General features: G+C 39.4%; 1 protein-coding gene across 3 annotated transcripts; it reads right to left on the minus strand.

The window, feature by feature from the left end:
- Nucleotides 1–649: 649 nt before the first annotated feature.
- LOC132079151 (dipeptidase 2-like) lies at nucleotides 650–12,421 on the minus strand. Of its 3 annotated transcripts, XM_059481622.1 has the most exons (11): nucleotides 12,211–12,421; nucleotides 10,319–10,602; nucleotides 9,412–9,538; nucleotides 8,806–8,935; nucleotides 8,349–8,490; nucleotides 7,817–7,886; nucleotides 7,148–7,324; nucleotides 6,555–6,642; nucleotides 5,892–5,967; nucleotides 4,122–4,257; nucleotides 650–2,870 (listed from the first exon to the last, which is right to left on the minus strand). In XM_059481622.1, the coding sequence occupies exons 2-11, from the start codon at nucleotides 10,450–10,452 to the stop codon at nucleotides 2,685–2,687; spliced, it is 1,266 nt and encodes a 421-aa protein (XP_059337605.1). In that variant the 5' UTR covers nucleotides 10,453–10,602; nucleotides 12,211–12,421; the 3' UTR covers nucleotides 650–2,684. The 3 variants fall into 3 exon arrangements, with proteins under 3 accessions (XP_059337605.1, XP_059337606.1, XP_059337607.1); XM_059481623.1 differs by lacking the exon at nucleotides 8,349–8,490 and having other exon boundaries at nucleotides 8,806–8,909; XM_059481624.1 differs by lacking the exon at nucleotides 12,211–12,421 and having other exon boundaries at nucleotides 8,806–8,909; nucleotides 10,319–10,559.
- Between the last annotated feature and the right edge of the window lie 6,021 nt (nucleotides 12,422–18,442).

Consider the following 18,442-nt stretch of genomic DNA (forward strand, 5'->3'; position numbering starts at 1 on the left):
TAAATTAGAAATTAATTTCTAATAAGACACCTTCCTACCATGCTTCAAGTTGTGTGGTTTTGATCATTTAAGAAAAATAAATTAGCGGCAGATATTAAATAAGCTAGATAACATGGATAATCAGTGCACAAGATTTCATCTGTTGGTTTTGCCTTCTGATTTTGTTTCTCACAAGCAGCTTATTTGAAGCCTTCTGAATTAACATTGTAACTGGTAATGGAAAAGGGGCATTTAGATCACAAATGTGTGAGAAGTGCAGTGAAGCAGAGGTTATCCTAACCCTGATGCAGGAACCCCACCTGGTTCCCCTTTTTGCCTTGTTCTCCGTGCCCTGACAGCTGGAGCAGGGATTTGCTGCAGGTGAATGTCCTCATGGACTCAGTGCAGTGACTCATCCCTTCCCATGGGCACTTGCTGGGATGGGTTTAGCAGGATCTGAATTTAGATGAGGCTGACTGCCTACATGCAGGATTAAACCTCCTTGAATTTCAAGCAGGGGCTTGAAGGGCAACCCTTCCCTTTGTCATTGACCCAGAGTCCTCATGTTACTCTGGCCTTCTTTCTGCCACAGGGGTGTGAGGTTCTTCCAGGGTCTCATGGGCCTCTGAACACCTACACTCTTTTGTGAGATTACACCAGTGTCCTTACACAATTTTAACCAATATTTTATTGAAATTTCATGTCTCTGTTTTGCCACAAGGTTACAAATTACTCGTTGCACAGTCAACAAACAAGTGCAATACATAATAGATGATAAGTCATAGAAAAGTATTTTATGTATCTTTAAGAAAAGGAATATATATTTTTAGTCCATGCTGTAGTATGGGAAGGTAAAAAAGTAAAAATTAGCAGGCAGTAAAATGACAACACAGTATAAAGAAAACAGCTGGAAGGAATAAAGAAACATCTTACATTTTGTGTAAGGAAGGAAATATCAGAGCCCTAGTTCTGAGAAAAGACACCATGTATGGAAGTTGTCCAATGAATCTATTAGAAGTTCTGATGGGAATTAAATGTTTGCCATATTGAATTAATGATTTTACCAGTAAAACCAGTTCTCATTACAGTCAAGCAATATCAGGGAGGCCAAACTTCTGAATTAGTAATTCCCCTTTCTACATGCATATCCAGGATCAGTATTTATTGAGAAACTATTATTTTAAAGTTGGCTTCTGTGCAACTAGATTGTTTCCCATGGTTTGTAAACAATTCGGTAACATACAGAAGTATAATTAGAATATATTTATCAAGGAGATCATCTTATCAAAAAAATTAATGAAGCCTAATTTTGAAGCTATAAAATACCAGAGTTCTTCCAGAAACCCTGCTTGTACACAAAATACAGAAATGGATGGTAGGAACAGTCTCAAATTCCTCTAGAAAAAAGCCTAATGTGCTGGTTTTTCATCCTATTCATGCTCAGCCTTCTCTTGTTGTTAAATACTTTGTGTGCTTACAAATGCTTTCTTTAGATCAATTACAGAGCTTTTATTCTACATTGTCTAAATTCCGTAGATGTCATATTAGTAAATAAAAATTGGTATAAAAAAATCACCATTAACGGCAAATATCATGGGAAAGCATTTACCAGCAAGCACTGGGAACAGACTACACAAAGATGTGGTGCTGCCATCTTATCATTTCATTATAAATCTCAGTATATTGACTAAAATGTCAGTTTTGAGCCTATGAAGAGCAGGCCTATTTCAATATATGCTCTTGTGTATTTTAAAATGTATTCCACAGGCCAAAACAGCAGATTTAAAATAAAAAGATCTCTGTCTAATTTTGCATCTATGAATCCGCTGGCCATGGTCTGATTTTAGCCAGCTAGAATAGAAATGAAATAATAAAACGTGTTATTGATAAGGATAATTGTTTCAATGTCAAAAAGATTTCCACAACCCTCTTACTAGCCAGAATTCCTGCTTTGTCCTGACATGTTCTTGTTCACATCATCATGAAAATGCTGCAAACAGTTCTCCTCAAATTATAAAAAGTATCTACAGCATTGCCTGCACCTGAATGTAGAGATCTGCCTCTACCCTTCAGTAATTGTCCAGTTGCCCACTGTCCTGGTCAGGGTTCAAAAATAAGAGTTTAGTACTGCAGGATGGGTTTCTAAAGCTAGTTGTAGGCATGCAGTTCAAGCTGGAATAGGCTTGTCACTCATCTTGTCATCTCAAAAAACAAAACAAAACCCCAAGCAAACCAAAAAAGCACTTTTCTCCATATGGCAGGGGTTGGTCTTCTCTGAGTAAGGCATCAACTATTGATGGAAGCTGTATGATTTAACAAGAAGCAATATTTGAAAACTACTTGGCACAGATGTCTTAATCATAATTTCTAGTTCCTGTGTGAAACTGCTGGTTCTGGGCTCCAGTCTTTATTCCACAATATGAGTACCAAAACCATGCATTGAGTATTACAGAATTTATTCTTTAAATGTGAATATTTTCCATTAACAAAGTTGGTCCTGGTCTAGCCAAGGTGATACAGAATTTATCAGTTCAAATTCTAAACACTTTTGCTACATCATTTATAATTTACATGACTTTTCAAATATGAAGATGAATTTATAGAAATTATGTTTAAAATTTATAATGGTCTTCTGCTAACAAATCACAGAAAGATAAGTAGCTGCATTGCAGAGTATTCCAAAAATCTCTCTAGACTCCATAAGCTTATGATACATAATACAGCATTAAACATGATACAAGTGTCAGGATGAAAGGCTGTGCCACAGAAGGAAATCCAAAGGACCTGGATGGCTGAGGCTGAGGCTTACGTAGGTCTAGGCGACAGGAGTGTTTTGTTTCTTGCAGAATTTCACTTTCACCTACGCCCATTAATGCAAAATTGTTCCGCACCTACAAAAATTCAAAAGTTTGTCCCTGAAAGCCACACTGGCACAACAGCAAAAAGCTTTACGCAGCTAGCAAATTCAATGCTATTTACCCAACTCAAGCTGTATTGCAAAACCACATCTGAGTGTGACGAAATCAATATTATTATTCTGCTGTATCCATTCCTGTGAAGCACTTCCCAGAATTCAGCACATTACAGGCAAGAGTCACAGGTCTGGCTGCTCTTTGTCTTGGCTCTCTCCACATTTGGAGAACACACACTCATGAACTTTCTTTCCTGAAAAGAGCTCTCAAGAGCTTCTCACTCTCAAGACAGAACTTAAACATCTCTAATTTAGATGGGAAAAAAACATCATTAAATCCCACAGATTGGTTAGGAGAGGTGAATTTGAGCCTCTCCATAATGTCAGTCTGCCACACAGTGAGGTCAGCATTATGGAGATATTTTGGCAGGTTAACTGGAATAGTTCAAATTTCACTAATTTCAGTTCATCCAACATGCCCGAAAAAGAGAAGTGGAAGAAAGGTCACTGTGAAATATCTGTTGTCTATAAGGCTTTGTGTGTAATATCTACTTACCTATCCCTGTCAATAAAAGTAGGAGGCAAGCAGTCTGGAAGTTTCAGCAGAGGCATTTGTAAAAGTTACCATTGAGGGGGCCCTACTCTTATCCAGTCTCCTTCCCTCCTCTCCTCCCTCATCCTTCTGGATTAAAATTTACCATTTATACTTAAAGCTCATTGGGATCTAGTTGTTATGTTTATGGCTTGTTAGTGGCATGGCCATGGCAGAGGCCTTTTGAACAGCAGCCCAATCCCATGACAAGAATTAAATTGATTTGCAGGAGTCAACATTCCTTGCTGCCCCAGCGAGCACGGCCAGACTGCGATGCTGGTACATCCGCAGCTTCTCCAAACCATGAAGTGATTCCATTTAGAAGTCACTGATGTGTGCTTATCAGATTACTGCAGAGAGAAAAACTTCCAAAGACCTTTGTCTGCTCTCTCTTGTTTTCCTTTATGCTGCTAACACTCTCTTGCCATCTTGGTTTCTTTCCCAGCGTTTGGATTTACTGAATTAGGTGCTTACATTCCCTCTCTTGTTGAACAAAAAAACCTCTCCAAAACAAAACACATAAAATGGGGAAAAAAAAAAACAAAGAAAAAACCCACCCAAAAAATGCACAACAAAACACCAACAATTCATCTTTCCCTCTTGGTAAGAATCAAGATTCAGTTTGGATTTAAATCTTACATTTTCTACTTCCCTGAAGACACGGAGAAAGTTCTCCCTTAAGACTCCTTTCAATTCAGTTTCATTCCATCCTCTTCTAAGAAGTTCCTCTATCAAAGAGGGGTATTTAGAGACATCTTCCAATCCCTCGGGAAAGCTGTTGGCAAGAGTCACAGAAGAACATTTAAAACACATCACTGGCAAGTTGGAGAAAAAGGGTTTTAATTAGTCTTTTGCACATATTGACTTTTGAAGTGAGCTGACTTTGGACCCAATTCTTCCTCTGGGAATTCAGCTGACAAACAGAAACAGGACTGGGACACAACGAAAGTGTTTTTCTTCACCTAGGACCCAATAAACAGAACACAACTGGAATGAAGATGCACTTCTATAGAGGCAAAATAAGAGCATAGGAGGATATAAGACCAAAAGGGGAAAAAATAACCAGAAATTAATGTATATGGTAATCCACACTTTCCATCAGGACTTCAGAGTAAGAGGAAACAGCTGCATCACAGATGAAGTTGGGGCAATCCACTCATGTAACTGAGAACAAAAGGAAACCTACAAACACATGATGAGCTCTGGAGTTGCAGACAATTTTGTGAACTCTGTTGTTTACAAACTATTTACAAAAAATACTCCAATTAGAATAATAATATTAGTTTGGATTAAGCCAATTGTTTAGGCAGTGGAAAGAAACCTATTCAGAGCCTCTACTGAAGAAATTACAAAAAAGCAAAACTGATCTATGCCTGTGCTAATTCTTGTCAGAATAAAAATAATTTAGAAATAAAAAGGCTGCAAAACCTGCATCAAACAGCTGGTTTAAATTGTATTTCCATAAGACTTTGATGTTGTTTTGAGATGACTAATATTTTTGTTACTCTTCTGTTCCATGAAGGTATGGTGATCAGCATATCTCAAAAATCTGTGGCAGTACTAGCATGAATTAGGACCTCAACAACTCCACCACCAATTTAACTGATGGTCTTTGAGAAAATTCATGATAAAATGTGTCCTTTCCTTGCAAACTGTGTTTTTATTTTTAACATAATCATTTCAGAGCTATGATATCATGGGAGCTGACAAAATGGGTTTGTACTTCACAGATGTTTGTACTTCACAGATGGGGGCCTGACTCTGACTTTCATTCCGAAGCAGGCCTGACTCCAGGAGAAAACGAAAAAAGAAAAAGGAGGTAATGATTTAATAGAAAGATAAAAAGAAAAAAAAAGTTTAAGGTTGCAGCAGCAAACGCCACCCAACCTGCATTTGTTTCCTGTGCTGTAACTGCAGTGGGCCAGGAGAGGAGAGGTTTCGTGGTAGGCTGCTCACCAGGCTCTGATTGCCTCAAACACTTCCCAAAACCAGGAGTGGCTTCACAGCACCCAAACTCTCTGGGCTTTCCCCAAGGAGAGTGGAGGAAAGAGTTTTGCAGCTCCTCTCTGGACTGAACCATTTACCATATAAAGGTTCAGGCAGCTTTTCTGTCATTCATCTGTGGCTTTTGGAGAAAAACATCCTCTATCACTGGTTTTGTGTGCCCAAACCACCACCTAGAGCACATGGCTTCAGAGTTCATAGGGCGTGAGGATCCATTTGTAGCACTGCTTCATGCAGTTCTAAAAAGGAATTATTGTGCCCCTCTTTCATAAAACTTGGGTTAATGCTCTTTACAAGATAATCTGATACCACTTTTTCTTAGTCTGCCTTCTTTTTTTCCCTTAAATGAACCAAAACCCACATAATTTAAGGAGCAGATATCAATGTTTGTACAACTTTACTCACCGTTGCACTCCATCATAGTCACCACCAATTCCTATTGATTCTGAGCCTGCAACTTCCTTTATATGGTCAAAATGATCTGAAAGAAAATATCAAGAAAACAACACCTAAGCGCCTAACAAAAAAAAAGACTATTACAGTTCATACATATTGGTACTGGGTAACAGCTCTCCTTAGTAGTGGGTTCTTGATAAAATCCTTTTTAATAAGTCCAAAGACACCCCATCAGGCAGCAACCTTCAAAATAACAGCTACACTGACGAAATGCAAATGAGGAAAGAGACATGAGCATCACAGTGCGTTCATTCCTAACAAGCAGCCCAATTATACCAATAGAATTTTCATTATCCATTACACACCTATGTTTCCCACTCTTAATTACATAGGCTTAAGGTGTTTTCCAGAAAGTAACAACTACTTTGGGATTAATGGCTGTTGGCTCTGTTTGTGAGCATTGTGTCCTCCAGCTACACACACATCTTGTACCTCTTGTTATTGTTTAATGAGTATTAGCTAGGAAAGTACCTAGAGCTGGGCTAAGGTGTGGATGGAATAAACAAGCAGTGTAATTTACACAGCCTTGAAAACGATGCATGCCCCAGGATATTCACAGAATTTGTACAAATTTGTAGAACCCATAAAAACTAAAGTATATAAACATCAAACCTGCAAGGGTAGAAATATTAACAACTTTTCTGCCACAGGCCAGTACATCTGCATTGAAAGACACCATGATAATTCCCTTGTTCTTTTTCTGAAAGATATGAAGAGACAGGTGATGAGTGAACACTCGTGCCCTGCAAACTTCGTGGGCATCTAATGCAGAATCTTCTACACCCATCCACCAGTGAGAACAGCAACATTAAGTCAAAGTTCAGATGGCAACACAAGGCTTTGCCTCCCTGCCCTTTCCCCTGTGTTCATTTTACTTTCATGCAGACTGAATCAGCAGAAGTGCAGTGACTACATCCAGCAAACTCAACCAGAATTCCAAAGTATTTGCAAACACTTTATTTTTGTAGTCAAAGGCTAAACACAACCCAGAGAAAATGCCCCAGAAGCAATTGTAAACTGCTGTTCAAGGATCTGCTTCTAAATTAAATTCAGGAATGAGGAGGTGGAAAGTAAACATCATGATTTGAATGCACGTTAACTGCAGCCCATCCAATCATTGCCATTAAAACAAAAAACAAAACCCCCAAGAAGTAAAGCCAACAAATTCCTTCCTCCAAAAACAAACCCAAGAACATATCACTCACCAGTTCCTGGAGGATATCATCAGGAACATTTCTTGAGTGGTTACAAACAGAAAATGACGCAGAGTGGCTGAAAATTACTGGTGCTTTTGAGATGTTGAGTGCAGCTTTTACAGTGGAGTAGGAGGTGTGAGATAAATCTATCAGCATACCCAGGCGATTCATCTCCTTTACCACTTCCTAAAACAGATGTACAGACAACAGTGTCAGTGTTAAGTTTCCTGAAAGGAAGCTGTTTGGCTAGTATATGGAAATAGATAGATTAATTCTGCAGCTGTCAGCTAGTCACAAACATGCTGTGCCTGAATTGGTTGCTATGTACCTATTAATTAATTAGTGATCTATTCAGTCAAAATTACCCAGCATGCTAAAAACTTAGAAAACTTAATCAATCCAAAATAAGTCACTAAAAATGTTATTCACATTTTACTACTTGCACTTATGAATTCATACAGCTAGTCTGTATTTAAACAATTGCAATTAAATCCAACACTTCTTTTACCCTAAGAAACATCACAGGAAATTTGGTTTGACTAAATCCTGGTCACCTCCCAGCTATCAAGAACTTCCAGTAATTAATTTTTAATGTCAGTTTGCTTTTGAGAAGATAAGGCCAGAAGTTGTTAGTTGCATGACAGATTGCCCAGATTAGCATTTGAAAGAGATCCTTACTTGGCCAAATGCAGTCAGACCAATAACACTAGGATAAAAGTTGTGTATTCCTTTAGATGATGATTCAGACCTTAAAAGAGGGAGTGAGGGAGAAGAAACATTTTATTATTCTGGAGAATACAGTATCAGCAGATGAAAACTGTTGCACTACACAAAAGAAAAATTACTACAATGTCACACAGCCCCACAAAAGTGGGGATAATGAGCTATGTAATAGGAATCTTGTTCAGGCAGTGCTTTTTATGTTCTTAACGGCTTTCAAGTTCAACTAATCAACTAATGTTGATTTTTGTGAAGGAATTTAAGACAATCAGATTGTCAAGTGCCTGAGTTATGATCATAACAAGCACTACATAATGGATGTAGTGTCCCACCACATGCATAGAAAACTATTTATCCCCAAAACCTATCACCTTGAATTGGTTCAAAGTCTTTCACAGGATAAGTTTGTGTCTGAATCCATAGTTCTCCCATCATGCAGCTGCCACTCCTTTGCATTAGACAGTCACACAAAAATATGCACAATGGTTACCAGGGAGTGTTGCAGGTGTGTGTTAGAGTCATGTAACGAACCCCCAAGTCATAGTACATCCTCAGTGCTGCCAGGCTGCTGTCAATGGAGTGGCCACCTTCTATTCCAATCAAACATGCAATCTTTTTACTGTCAGAGATACCTGGAAAACACGAAGGAGGATGATTCCAAAGTAATTTGATGACAGATAAGAAGCCAGCAGTACCAAGCAGCAATTGTCTGTGTAAATTGCAAGCAATAGTAAAGACATTTTCATAGAATTGGAGCTTACAGAGTACATGTTTATATGGCAAATTTTCTCATGACTGTAATGGACCAGGGCTGTGCACAGTCAGTGGCTGTGGTTCAGAGGAAATGTTGAAGTTACTCTTTAAAGCAGGACATCTTGTCTGCTTGCATGTCTCTGAACACACCTCCTGTGATCACGTTTAAAAAATTCCTTTACAAGGAAGATCACCTTGGGAAGTCATCACAAGCTCCAGCTCTTCGTAGCTGTTGCACATCCTCTTGACAACATCGATTTGCTCTAAGGTCAGGCGAACAGCGTCCTTGTTCTGAGCGCTGCAAAGAACATACACTGACCAAAACTGAAAGAGACATTGACAAGTGAACCAGGTAACTTGTGTTTTAACTTGGAAACTTCTGTTTGCTCATAGTTCAGGAGCACAGACCAAAATAACTTCCTGCAGTTTAGAAGGGAGTCGCCACTGCAGCTTTTTCCCCAAAGAAAGGGCTAAGATGCAAGGCAAGAGCACCCACTCAAGACAAAAAAGCACCTACTCCAGATTAAGGCCTCCTGATACACTCTACTCCACAGCACAGGCAGGAAAGTAAGTATAAGCTTCCTTTAATTTATATATCACAAAACATATGCTGCTGTTTTGACTAAGAGTACCTGAATTATAAAACCCAAACTTTTGAAACACAGCTGTCGTGAAAGAGTGTTTGTGGCTTTTCAATTATATTATTTTTTCCTTTTTCAACATAAAGAACCAAAATCAGGACTAGGAAGGAAGCAAATTTAGAAATATGTTCTGAGCCCCACCACCACAGCAGTACATACCTGAGCTCCCACATAACCAGCCTGAAGTTTTGCAAGGTTTGTGTGGGTCCTGTTGAGGTCTCTCAAGTTGACTCCACTGATTTTATTTTGGTAAAGTATTCTCAGCTGCAGTACAAAGTCATTGTGGCTAGAATGGAAAACAAACAGGGCTTGTGATAGAAATAAGTTGTTCCCTTTCTAACCCAAGTGTAATTTCTTCCACTGTTTGGAGTCCCTTAGAACATTAATTGCCAATAATCCTTCCAGCAATAGATGCCTAAAAGTCTCTCTTCTTTTCTGCTTCTCCCCCGGTCCCACCAGTGATCAGGTTGGGGGTGTACAATAAGTTGGGAATGGACACGGCTGAGACAGCTGACCCCAGCTGGCCAAAAGATTTTCCAGACCATATGCTCAGCATATAAACCTTGGGAGGAGAAGGAAGGCAGGAGACATTCAGAATCCTGATGTTTATCTTTCTAAGAAAACGTTATGTGTGATGGAGCCTTGCTTCCTGGGGATGGCTGAGCGCCTTAGTCATGGGAAGAATTAATGCCTTGTCTTGCTTTGTTTGTGCATAGCCTTTGCTTTCCTTATTAAGCTGTCTGTGTCTCAACTCACAAGTTTTCTCACTTTTCTGATCCTCTCCCTCATCCCACCAGAGGGACAAGTGAGCAAGGGCTGTGTGGGGCTCAGTTGCCAGGTGGGGTTAAACTGTGACACCTGGCCAGAAAATCAAACAGTGTTTAGGGTAACACAATCCTACATTAAATACCCTCTGAACCCAAATTCTTTCCCAATGTGTCACTGTAATGGTAGCTCAGTGCTGTGTGCTCATAACAGCCCAAGCTTCTGCTAATCTGACATTTCAGCATTTCCTCCACCCTTGTCAGACTCACAAAGGGGATTTCATTGAATATATTTTATATACCCATCGATCAAACGTGCATCTTGCATCAGCTCAATGGCTCTTTCTCTCATTGATTTCTCACAGCTGAATGGCACAATATCAGAAAAGAACATCAGCAGCCACAATAACTTTGCCATATTTCTCTTCTTTCCCATTTTCCAGTGGAAAAAGTGCTAGAGCACAGGGATACCACAGATGTTCACTGATGACAATGAAACAGCAAAATTTCCAGTCTGCAGAGACTTTAGGCTTAACAGTGCAGGCAGAGCTGAATGCTCCTCCTTCTGATAAGGCTGCTGTGAGTTCTGAAGGAGGAAAGAAAAAAACAAAGAAATAATAGTAAACAGAAGGGAAAGTAGCATTAGAAACTCTGAAACTGCTACATTCTCCTAAAGATTTTAGGTTCTCTGGCTATTTGTGCTTCTTGCACATATGACCTCTCCATAAACTCTGCTGCTGCCACCAGCTCAGAGCTGAAGGGAACCAACTGCTCAGTCAGAGCTGTAGCTGAGCCTGCTACACCCTGGACTCACACCCAAAACCAGCTTCCAAAACAGCAGAAGAAGATAGTTTTGTTCATTATGTTAACTTGCTTGTTCTCTTTCTGTGGGAAATACCACATTGAAATGAGCACAGAAACTGTTTTCTGAGAAAGTTGAGAAGTGAACTTAAACCACACAGAACATCAGATGGGATGAAAGGAGCAGTGATTGCTAGAAACAAAACCATCCTCAAAATCCTTCCTCTGATAGCAGTAGAGTCTTAGAAGTTTTTCTTCCATAAATATGCATCAGAAATAAACATGTATTGTGAGATCCAAAAACTTTAGTGGAACAGCACTTCTACAAAACCATAAAGTTTAGAGAGCAATCAGAAGCTGTTTCTTTTCTGCTCTGTTGCAAACATAGAGATTTCCCTCAAAGGTCAAAGCACAAATACAGACTTATCCTTTTACCACAAATGCAGACTTTGTTACCACAGGGAAAAAAGTCTTTGTATCTCTAATCTAGAAAATGTTAAATTTGTTTGTGGCAGCTCAGCATGTGAAATGTTAAAAAGACAAGGTCGAAAAACTGCCCAAGCAGAAGAATTCTGACAAGTTAGTACCACAAAAGCAAATTAGTTTCTGTAGACATGTTTTGGTTGCAAATTCCTCAAGCCAAAACACAGGACAGATCTGCAGCCTGAATCTCTAGAGCTCTGCCAGATCCTGACAAAAGGACTGTAAAGGAAAAACTAAGATTTTATAGCTTATTATCTGCTCTGGCCTCATATACTCATTGAAGTTCATATAACATGTCTGTTCAAACTGCTTAATGAAAATGTAGCAAGCCTTTTTCACACAATAAAACTGTTCTGAGGCTATAAAAACTGATACACAGTGTAGATTTTGGTCCAAATATTTACAATTTTTTTCTATGAATTCAACAGCAATTTTCAGGAAGATTTTTCACCAGGAACTAAGTGTTCTTCCAGTGGTTTGACTGCTAAAATAAATTATTTTCATCTATACATTACCAAATCATCTTTCTGTGTATGTGTACAAAAATGCAGTTCTTTGTTGCTACAAGAATTTTCTATAGATTTGCTAATCAAATTATCTTCTCAGTTTTGTGCAAAATATTCTTTATACTTTGACAGTAAGACTCCTTTGCCTTTGAAACTGTTTAGGTATAAAAAAAGACTCATAATTAAATCATCATTCAGAGATCAGTACTTGAAAACTGAGGGAGCATTGCAAGCGCTACACAAAATTAAGGAGATGGTATATTAGCATCCCTGTTTAAACAACATTTTAAATACAAAACCCACAGAGTTTTTTCCCAAGCTGACTGAGTAGAGCTGAGAAGTGGAAGCTGAAATAAGATTTATAGCTTTTCTTTGTTTATCTAGAGGCTCCTTGGAGCAGTTACCTTCTCCAGCCGAGTCAAAATCCACATTCCTCTGTGCTGGATCCGTCAGCTAAAGCTGGGCACTGGACCTGCCTGGCATCCCAGCAGCAACAAGAAACCTCCTGTGCTCCTTTAGCTCGTGCCACAGGCTGCACACACAGCAGGCATTTGGAAAATGCCACTTTGTGAGATGCAAGGTTTGTGCAGAGCTCTCAGCTCAGCTACACCCACGGGGGAGCCCCACAAGGCTTCTGCTGTGCCTTGTTAAAAACCCAGCGTTTCCTCCCTCTCGTGGCAGCCTGGCTGTGCAGTCCACAGTGCCTCTGTTCCCGAGCAGATGGTGTGTTAAAGTCACTGCTTGTGTGGTTCAGAAATAGGTGCCTCTCACCACAGAAAAATTTAGGTTGGAAGGGGTTTTTGGTGGGGTGTCATCTAGTCCAGCCACCTGGGCCCAGGTAAGGTGACTCCAAAGTTAGATCAGGTTGCTCAGGACCTCATTCAGTGGAAGATTTGATATCTTCTATGAAAAAGAACATAGAACTTTTCCAGACCCCTGTTCTAGGGCTTGCTTATTCACATTGACTATACCTCAGCCAGTAAATATCTACTTTGTGTTACCATACCTGCTGTACTTTATTCAGGACTTTCAGTGCCACTGTATTATATTTACAAAGGTCAAAATAGTCACAAGGTACATGTGACATTTCCAAAAATAATTATGAACCTACTGTGACTTTTCAGTCTCTGAACCTACTGTGACTTTTCACTCCCTTTCAAACACGAAAATTTAGGAACAAGGAAATATATGCAAAACCATGACGCTAGAGTTTCACATGAAGTCGTCTGCTTATCATAATTTTTATTTCACTTCATATTTTTACCGGAAACCAAAAGGGCATAATGATTTTGTTTAGGATTGGGCATAATGATTTTGGTCATTTCATTGCAGAGAAATGACCAAATCTCATGATCCAATCTCCCACAGACCTGTTGTGCAAGTCATGTCTTAAGTGAATACACATTTGTCATCAATCCTCTAGTTCCCACTAACTGGAAAACTTAAACAGAACTCCCCACATCCCTGGCAATTCTGCTGCAAATTGCTAATTTGGTGAACTCCACTTATAAACATTTATTAGTCACTTCTCTGGACTAGGGAACCCTAAACATTACAAATGAAATAACAAGAGAAAAGACAAATATTTTCTCTTCGTAATCTGAAGTTTGATCCAGACCAGAGCCATTATTATGCCTATGACAAGAAACTATCTTTCATGTTGAAATTAAAGCAGCAGTTATGGGGTTCAGACTCCTTTTCCATTTATGGTCTAGTTCTAGCCCGTATTTCCTTGTTAATTTTACATTTTTCAGGTTCTCAACTATATCTTCCAGAGTAATTAAATATCACATACCTTGCAATTTACTTTTCCCATTTTCTGAATCTTCTCTCCTTGCAAAGTCAAATCTCTGATCTGATTTTTACATAAAACTCTTTTTCCACATTTGCAGAAAAGCTAAGTTCACCGACTCCCTGTTCAACAACAGTTTTTGCTGAGCCACTGAGCACCTTCTTGAGCTTTTAACAGCTCACTTCTTTGCAGATTCAGAACATAACGGATTTTTAAAGCTGCTAAATGCCAAAAGCTTCCTTTGTCCATCATGAGGTTTCTTCTATAATTTTATTCCAGTAGTCCTGGATTAGTGTTAGCAGCTGTTGGTGCATTGTAATTCTTACAATGTGGCATTTTTGATGTACATCCTTCCTGCAGAGTTCACCTGGCAGCACTGGTCTCTTGCTCAGTGTCCCAGGAGCTATCTTTATTGCCCAGGGTGTTGTTACACAGCTGTCTCTCCCTGATGATAGCTATCACCATGTTTATAGCATGTTATATTCACCTCACACATATTTTGGAGCAGGCTGGGAAGCTGTAAAAGGACTGCAGCATTCACACTGGAATCAGCTGCTGTCAGGAGGCAGAGGGATAACATTATGTGTTGGAAGTACTTTTCCCACTAGGAAGGCTTGTTCCAGCCCAGAGCCTCTTCATTAATTTCAGCACTTATACACCCAAGCCCCTGATAGTTTTTACTGCCAGCACAGATTGAGCTGTAGATGACTACAGCTGGAAAGTAGGACTTGGTACATGCAGATGCCTTTTGCAGCAGTCATCTCTAGCTCCAATTTTGTTTTCTATAAAATTCTTCTCTTCTACCAGCTCCTGGCATCAATTACACTATATAGCAGCACTTCAGTATTTGGGATAGAGACAATAGATAGTTTTGTGTGTAATCAGCTTCAAAACCCCATTGCAATTGCTTAGGGACAGGCCACATTAACATAGATTGTAACTCCTGCTAATCAAGGATTCAAACTTGCTGTCCTTCTTCTGTGTGAAGATTACAATCTCCAGGGCAGTCAATTTGGCATTTCTTGAGGGCAGGCATCAGTGTTTTTAATTAGAAACTGTTACAACATGTTAGGAAGAGAAAATCCTGTGTATCAGGATTTCAGTTTGCATAAAAATAGCAATAGAGGCAGAATTAACCATTGCAAATTGAGTTCCATCTGTTTCTTCTACTCATCTCAGCCTTAGTTTCAAGTCCTGAAATGAAGTGAGTTCACACTCAGAGGGGGTGGTGATGGGAGGTCCTTTGGTAATTTTAATCTGTTTAAATCAGCGTGGTTGCAACGTATTTCTTAGATGAGACCTTATGAGAAATATTCATCTTGGGAGATCAAAGAGGTTAAAAACCAAGCCAGGGAAAACCTTCTTTTTGCCGTGTTGCTCTGCTTTTGGGGTGCCCAAAGCTGCCCCAGTTTCATGAATAATTTGACCAACATCCTGAAGGCAGTTCAGAGGCTGCCATACCCTCTCAGGACATGAACACACAGAACCACATCACTGGCACCAGTTAGCAAACACAAAAGAAACAGGAAGTTCTGTTGTTCAAACACAAAAGAAACAGGAAGTACCAAGACAAGCTGTTCTCTTCACAGAACAAACATTTCATGAAGCACATGAAGATATCACCAAAGCTCCTTAGAAGGAATCTAGAGCTGAACATTTGCCCATAGCTGAAAGCAAATAGTCCAAAATGAATGCAGATACATCATTTTGATCATACATGAACACAAATTAGTACTATTCTGACACCCACCAATGTGTCTTGTCAAAAGTTTTTCTAAAAATACCAAAGTTGCTGTGGATTCTCCTGGCTCAATACTCGGACAGAATTAATTTCTGTACTTTCTTGGAAAGAAAGGTGGAGAAAGCAACAGTGGAAAAAAATTGCTGCAAGAGCTTATCTAGTAATTTATATTATGTTTATTTTAAAATAGCATTAATATTTACAATTGGTAATGCCCAAATGGCAAAGCAAACCAAGCAGGTTTCTATTTGTTTAGCTATACACTTGTTCTACAGAGGTATCAGGTATCCAGTTTAACTCTTTTGATTCAAGCAAGGCGAAGTTCTTGCCACGAGGTGGCAGGAGCTTCCCCATTAAAATGATACCTAGTCTGTGATCTGGTGACAGATTGCTAATTGGCAGCACTGGAGATGACTTCTGAGAAGCAGGATGCAAACCAGCTTGCTTCAGACAGGTGGGCTCTTTTATTTGGAGGTTATCCCCCCGCCCAAGGAAATAAAAAGAAAAATCTTTTTTTTGAAAGGCAGTTGAAGAGGTCATGAAAGTCTCAAGGACAACAGAAGTTGTTGCCTGCTCAGTTTGAGAGTTTTATCTGAAAAGGCTTCCAGAAACACTTAAAAAAGAAAAGGAAAAAAAAAAAAAAAAAAAAGCTCCTGTTTAAAAGCAGAATTCTCAAAGCTCTATTTCTGCCACTTCCCACTCCAATTTTTCAGGAAGAGCAAAGCCATTCATATCTATTTAAAGCAGCTGCTGCCCCAGCCAGGCAGGGCAGCAAGCTCCACTAAATGCCATGTTCCCTGTTCAGCACAGGTTTCTGAGGAGAGCCAATGATTTTGATATCAATGAGAAAATCCAATTTAGAGCAAGTCTACTTAGCTTCATTTTTGCCACCTAATAATGGGCCTATTTTTTTCCTTCGTGTTTCAAGGATTTTGAGTTTTGGAGGGATACCTAAAAATTGCCTGATGTGCAGATGGTATCCAGGTAATCCTTGAGCAAGGCCTGGTTTCTTATTCATTCCTATGCTTATGAGTAGAACATTTCCTTTACTGCAAACTTGTCAGCACATGCTAGGATATTCGAAGAGTGTAGGTTTTTATACCAGCTCTCTAAATAATCAGTTGTGTGCCAGTCTCTTCCTTAGCAATCCTGACAGGCTTGAGCAATGTCTTCTCTTTGCTGTGTATCTGCAAGCACCTGTGCTGGGCACACATGCAGGTACTGTTTATTTTCCTGCCTGAGAAGTATTGTGAAGCTAAACAGAGCATGGAAATAAATTTACTGGCTTTGTCTCTTGTTCAGACCACATTGAACAAACTGGAAACTAAGTAAAGTTGCTCATTGTCTGTCAGAGACTTTCAGAAAAATCTAGAATTTGCTGCAATTGTTTTAAGTTAGCTGCCTCAGAATCTGACAGGAAGCACAATCAGATGCTCTTAAACATTCAGAGCTGTGTGGAAATAAGAGATCCTAAGTAATTTTATTTTTTTTTAACATAAGTTTTAAGAAACTTCCAAGTAGTTTTTTCTTGGCATCTTCTTGATAGACCAGAAAATTTATCAAGGATGGCCTAGGCTAGGATCCATTATTTCTGAGGTGTTTTTCACAACATATTGTGATGCTTAAGAGGTTTCTTTAATTGAGGAATTTATCAGTAATTTCAATGAGGCAGTAGACAGAAATTTGCCATGGTTCTATTGGAAAGAGAGCTCCCTTGCAGCAATGAGAGCAAATCACCATGGAAACTTTTTGCTAAGATGGTATTAAAGCACAGCATGTACACTTACATCTCTCCTTTTGTAATAGACAGCATTTTGTGACACAGTCTGGAGTGACTGAGTAAAAGGGTTATTTGCACATGGGGCACCAGGACTTTCCCAGAACTGCTGTAGGATTTTGTTATGCTGCAGAGCTGGCCAGTTGACAGCACATTTTGTTACACATAGAGAAGTGTTAAGAGATGAGTGGACAAGTAATTTTACCCAAACAGCTTGGTAAAGTCAAGTTGATACACACACAGGAAAAACAGATTTGTGAGCAGGCCTTAAATCAGTTTATCACCATGAGAAGCTAACTAAATGTTCTCATGCTGTCATAGAATGATCTGGTTTTCAGGTCAGGCTGGACCAGGTGTGGTACAAAATGGGGAGCAGCCCCTCTCCAGGGGGACACTGTGCTCCCACAGCACAAGTGTGTCTCAGACTCTGCACTGGGGTCTCACTGACCTTTGTACACAGGCACAGATGTATTACAAATACATCACACCAGGACCCAGATAAAGACATCTTGTTCTCCTGTGCTAAGGCCAAACTGTGAGATCACTCACATCAGTTTTTCTCCTCTGACTTCACCCAAGAGCTGTGCACAAAACCACAGGAGCACACAGGAAGAGATACATTGTCTTAAATCTGTTGACATAAGCCAGAACACATTCCCTATTCCCTACAGAATATTAAACAAGTATCTACAAGCATCCTGTTTTGAGGTTCATTATGGTTTTGACATATTCCTGTCCCAGTTTTATATGTGTCTGCCAACACTGTATGCCCAACAGAATTCTCTTTTTGTAAATTTTTTCCAACATAATTTCTCTTAGAACCAAGATAATGGTTTCTCAGTTGGTTGGTCATAAATGAATAACAAAATTTGTTAAACAATTTTACCTGCCTTATCAAAAATTATACTGCAGAAGAAAGTTTGGAAACAGTGTGGATATAATGCTTTAGACTGTTTAAATGAAGTTGTTCTACTTTAATTATAAATTCTAGTTAAGGCAAAAGGAATTTGTAGGTATTTGTATCCAGCTACCTGTCCAGTAAGGAGGACACAGAAAAGTCATGTGAGGATTTAATGGCCAGAGTGAGGTACGTAAGTTCAATTTTGATCCTTCACTGAAGAGACTCAAAGGTTACAGCTCATAAAAGGCAAAGAATTTATTTATTTTCATCATAGTTCCTCCATGAGCAAGGCTGCCCTGTACAGCTGGGCTGGGGCCTGGTGGACAAGTGACTTCTAGAGGGATGAAGGTTCCAGTGCCTTCAGGAGCTTTCAGATGCAGCTCTGGAAAAGGATTCTGTGGAGTTGGAAAGGAATTGAATCTGGG

Source organism: Ammospiza nelsoni, chromosome 13 (assembly GCF_027579445.1).
Source record: "Ammospiza nelsoni isolate bAmmNel1 chromosome 13, bAmmNel1.pri, whole genome shotgun sequence".
Classification (NCBI taxonomy): Eukaryota; Metazoa; Chordata; class Aves; order Passeriformes; family Passerellidae; genus Ammospiza; species Ammospiza nelsoni.

Excerpts from the sequence above, each read along its gene's own strand:
- LOC132079151 (XM_059481622.1), bottom strand. The coding sequence starts at position 10,452 with ATGGGAAAGAAGAGAAATATGGCAAAGTTATTGTGGCTGCTGATGTTC. Across the intron at positions 8,936-9,411 it reads CTGGTTATGTGGGAGCTCAG|TTTTGGTCAGTGTATGTTCT; the intron begins GTATGTACTGCT and ends TGTCTCTTTCAG. Across the intron at positions 6,643-7,147 it reads ATGATATCCTCCAGGAACTG|AAAAAGAACAAGGGAATTAT; the intron begins GTGAGTGATATG and ends CATATCTTTCAG.